The sequence below is a fragment of the Zingiber officinale genome, chromosome 9B (assembly GCF_018446385.1).
Source record: "Zingiber officinale cultivar Zhangliang chromosome 9B, Zo_v1.1, whole genome shotgun sequence".
Taxonomy (NCBI): domain Eukaryota; kingdom Viridiplantae; phylum Streptophyta; class Magnoliopsida; order Zingiberales; family Zingiberaceae; genus Zingiber; species Zingiber officinale.
The window spans coordinates 22,301,785-22,306,661 of NC_056003.1; the positions used below are offsets into that span (position 1 = coordinate 22,301,785).

At 45.9% G+C, this 4,877-nt stretch overlaps 1 protein-coding gene across 1 annotated transcript; it reads right to left on the minus strand.

Annotated features, from left to right (window-relative positions):
* Positions 1-4,382: 4,382 nt before the first annotated feature.
* Positions 4,383-4,877, minus strand: LOC122022876. The gene has a single exon (XM_042580988.1). The coding sequence runs from the start codon at positions 4,875-4,877 to the stop codon at positions 4,383-4,385; it is 495 nt and encodes a 164-aa protein (XP_042436922.1).

Below are 4,877 nucleotides of genomic sequence, written 5' to 3' on the forward strand. Positions count from 1 at the left end.
GTGGCCGAAAAAGTGGACGGCTGATGTTCTCAAATATGCCATATATAAGAAAATGCAAATAATGTGCAAGCAGAAACAAATAAAATGCAAATAGATAAAACTAAACTAAACAGATAGAAGAAAGCAAATAACATATGCAAAAATAAAAGAAAGACTCTCAACCAGACTCAGGTTGTGCAACAACACCCCCCCCCCCCCAAGACTTAGACTTTTCATCGCCTCGATGAAATCAATATGGTGGAGGGGGTGGGGGATAAGGAGGTCCTTGATGTGGCCCCGGGGGAAATCTAGGAAAACCAGGGAGATGACCTATGTGCTGATGATATTGATGCAAAGTGTCTACTTGCTGTCGAGTGATATCCATATCATCCATAAAGTTCCTCATTCTCTCCTGGTCCACCTCATAATCTTGTACGAACCCCGTCACCTGACTATGGAAGTCTCTAGTGAACTGAAAATGATCTCGCACCTCCCTAAATTGGTCATCAGAAAGCTTGAAGCGACCTCCAGCAATTGTTGTTGGGCATTGTGCTTCTCATGAAGGGATTCTAGGGAGGTACGGAAGTCAGAAAAATCAAAACTAGAGGGTCCCGTGCCATAGGCAAAAGAGTGCCTAGGAGGTTCCGGATGTCTGGAAGGCTGCGGGAAATCCAATGGTGAGGGTTCCTGGTGGTACTCGGGTTCTTCTACTATGGGAGGCACATTCTCAGGGGTTGGATCAGTGATCACCCAATTTGCAGGATTGCGAACTGAAGTGCGCTCGGGATAAGGAAGGGGTAGAGGGAAACCAAAGGCCCTAGGAAAGGCAAACTCATTCTCATCCCGACAAATCATCTTCATTGCAAGACAAGAATCGATGTCGATCTTATTATTGCCATGAATAACCTCTAGTCCATCAAGCTCACAACCTAAATTATGTGCTATTGGAGTAATCAATCCACCAAATACAATTATCCTCGAAGACACCCTAGCTGCCCTTACTAAGGTTTGCAGAAAATGGAACCCAGAATCAAAATCAACTTTCTTCAACATTGCCCAAAGACAATAAAGTTCAGTCTTTTTAATTACCCCGTCACTATCTCCTCGACCAAAGATTGTTCTGCTCATCACTCGGTGCATGTATCTAAAGGTTGGGTTTTGCATGCGGGATGCCTTGGCTCTAGAGGGTTCATAAGGGTTGTTTGATCCGATTATCGACCTCCAAAATTCGTTCCATCTAATCCCACTATCAAATCCTCGGACACTTCCACTAGGTAAACCAAAACAATCATTAAAATCATTAAAAGTCCACCGAACCTCTTTGTTCATCATCCTAAAAGTTATGATCCCTATGTAGTCCTCTTCAGATAAATATTTAACATCAAGCGAACTCAAAAATTCAAGGACTAGACGAGGGTAAGTCGGTGCATGACAGTACATTATATCATTCCAATCTAAAGAGCTAATGATCCAATCAATATCATCCTTAATTCCTAGCATATCCATAGTGGCGGGATCCATATATTTCGTGCATACAATTTTCCTAGCGACAAGGTTATGATATCTAGCTTTTTGATCTTGATTTCTAAAAACAATATTAAATATATTCTCGTTACCTTCGTCGCGTGCTACCCTCTTCCCTTTGCCTCTTGATGATGAAGCTTTCCCTTTTCCTTTGTCTCCTCCCGGTGCATCTCCTTCTCCAGATCCACCACTTCCTCGACGAAGTCTCTTCAAGATTTGCGACATGGTGAGAGGGTAGGAGTAGGGGAGAGGAGGAGTAGGGGATTAACTTCCTTTTCTAAAGTCTTGGCTTGGGAATCTGTTAGATCTAGATGTAGATCTAAGAAAAAATTAGACTCTAGAGGGAGAAATTAGGATTAGATGGGGTGTATTGGGGAGGGGGAGGTTTTTAGGAGAGAGGGAGATAGAGGCTAGGGTTTCTTGGAGGATGTAGGCGGCGTCGCATGGGGTGGGGCACGTCCGTGTCTTATAGACACGACCGGGTTAGACCGGGTTCTGCACGGTCGTGTCGAATGGCATGGCCTGCTCCTTTCTCCTCTCGATTGGGGGCACAGGCCGTGCCGAGTGGCACGGCCCAGATCTCCTTCGCCCTGATTTCTCCGCACGACCGTGCCTGATGGCACGGCCAACCCCCTTTTCTTCTCGGCTCAGGCCACAAGGTCGTGCCGAGTGGCACGACCTGTGGCTTTTGCTCCTCTGTCAGCTACGCACGGCCATACAAGGTTGCATGGCCACCTCCTTTTAGCTCGAGATGACTCATCTTTCTTTGTTTCGGCCCCTCCGACGCCTCCACACCCATGAACTGCTCACGGTTAGCTCGTGAAGGTCATGAACATTCTGAAAAGGAACAATCGAAAATAAAACACTTGACTAAACTTATCAAAGAAACAAAACACATAACAGAATGATCAACTAAAATGAAAAGGGAAAACCCTTGGGTTGCCTCCCAAGAAACGCTTGTTTTAGGTCTTTAGCTCGACCCCGTTCCGGTCAGTGCAGGCTAAACCCATGGAAGCACGGCTCTTCTCCTAGGGTTAGTGTTCCAATCTGCGCCTTTAGCTTTGCTCGCGCAGGACATAGATACTTCTTGTCGTCCGCGGGAGGGGAATTTTCTCGAAAGGTGCGCTCCTCGACCCCACGTGCATCTATTCCGCTAGGACTTCCCTGGGAAGAGGAGACGCAGTTAGAAGGGTTGGACAAGTCAAATTCAATTCTTTCTTTACCGATCTCTAATGATAGCTTGTGATTCTTCACATCAATGAGGGCTCCTGCCGTGGCGAGGAATGGTCTTCCAAGAATGATCGGGATTTTGGGGTCCTCCTTCATATCCATGATGATGAAGTCCGTGGGGATGACACAACCCCCCCACTTCTACTGTCATGTCTTACACTATACCCATTGGGTATCTACATGAATGGTCAGCCAATTGCAGTGCCATAGTAGTCAGTTTAACACTCTGGAGTTCCAACTTCTTGCACAGAGAGTACGAGAGTAGGCTGACACTAGCTCCCAAATCGCAGAAGGCTCTCGATATGAGTTTAGAGCTAATTTTGCACGGTATGGAGAAACTTCCTGGATCCTGAAGTTTTGGTGGGGAATTCACCATAAAAAGAGCACTGCAGCCCTCTGTCAATGCTATGGTCTCGAAGTCGCCTTTTTGCCTTCTATTGGATAAGATTCCCTTTAAAAATTTTGTGAACTTCGGCATCTGGTGCAGCGCATCAACAATGGTACCTCAACGCAAATCTCTTTAACCTTTTTCAGAAACCGGTGAAACTCTTCATCCTTTTGAGATGCTATAAGCTTCTGAGGATACGGGATCATCTGATTCTGTGGGGTGGTCTGACAAGCTTCTCCAATCTTTTTAGTACCCTCTTCTCCATCCCTGTTTTGAGTCTGATTGGGCATTAGGAGAGTGGGTTCCTTTTCTGAGTCAACCTCTATCTGAGTGATGATTTGAGAGTTTCCCACAGTACGTCCGCTTCGCAGCTCAATGCGATTGCAATGCTCCACCGGATTTAAATCTGGTTTCCCTGGGAATGTACCCTATGCTCTTGAGACGGACTGAGCTATCTGGGCTATCTAGCTGTCTTGCATCTTCTGGTGTTTTTCTGAGTTCTCCAGCCTCTGAGTCAGTTGCTTGATCTCGCTCCTCATCTGGTTTTGCTCCGAGAGAGCTTCCTCAAGCATCTTTTCAATCCTAGACAGCTGTGTAGGTTGCTGCTGTTGATGAGCCTGCTGTCCATGTTGGTAGGTCTGATGTGCCAGCCCCTGGTCCTGATTATTTTGGTATGAAAAGTTGGGGTGGTTCCTCCATCCAGGATTGTATGTGTTAGAGTATGGATTGTTTTGCCTTTGATTGTAGCCTGTTATTGCATCGCATTGCTCAAGCTGGTTTATCTGTGCCTGCATTGGCCTAAGGGGGCAAGTATCTTGAGCGTGGTACGTACTTCCGCAGATGTCGCAAGCACAGACTATTGCATTAGCTGTGTTGCTACCCATGGCTTCGAATTTCTTAGTCAGGGCATCCAGCTTTGTAGACATGAGTGTGAATGCATCCACCTCGAATTTTCCTAACGCCTTCATCTGATTTCCTGAGAAAGCACCGCTAGATCTTTCAGATGCCCACTGATAGTGGTTTAGTGCCACATTTTCTATTATCTCTTCAGTTTCATTAAGGCTTTTGTCCATAAATGCTCCTCCTATCGCAGAATCCAATGATACCTTCGTGTGATAATTTATTCCATTATAGAAGGTGTGTAGGACCAGTCACTTCTCAAGGCCATGATAGGGGCACTTTCTCTGCATGCACTTGAACTAGTCCCAGGCTTCAAATAGGGATTCTGAGTCTATCTGCTTGAAACTGACAATCAAGTTTCTCATGTGGGCAGTCTTGCTTCGGGGTAGAACTTGTCTAAGAATTTCTGCTTACATTGCTCCCAAGACGATATGCTATCTGCTGGTAGAGAATTCAGCCACTGCTTGGCCCTGTCTTTCAGAGAGAATCCGAAAAGAAGCAGTCTCACCGATTCTGGAGGAACCTCATTCACCTTCATCGTGCCACAAATTTCATAAAACAGCTCTAGATGATGATTCGAGTCTTCGTATGGTCCCTCTTTGAATTGATTTCGCTGGACCATATGGATTACTGCGGGCTTGATCTCAAAGTTGTCAGCATCGATGGGTAGTCGGGTGATACTGGATTGGACCCCTCGTGCATATGGTGCCGCATAATCTTTCAGCAGTTTATCGGTCATTCCTGAGGGTTCTTTTGCTGCTTCGAAAGCTTTCTGTAAGTTCCTTCTCCTCAGAAAGGTCTTGTCAATCTCTGGATCAAATGGTAGCAGCTGTCCTGAAGGGTTAGCTCTACGCAT

What these genes read in the sequence shown, in the direction of transcription:
- LOC122022876 (XM_042580988.1), bottom strand. Translation starts at nt 4,877, where the DNA reads ATGCGTAGAGCTAACCCTTCAGGACAGCTGCTACCATTTGATCCAGAG.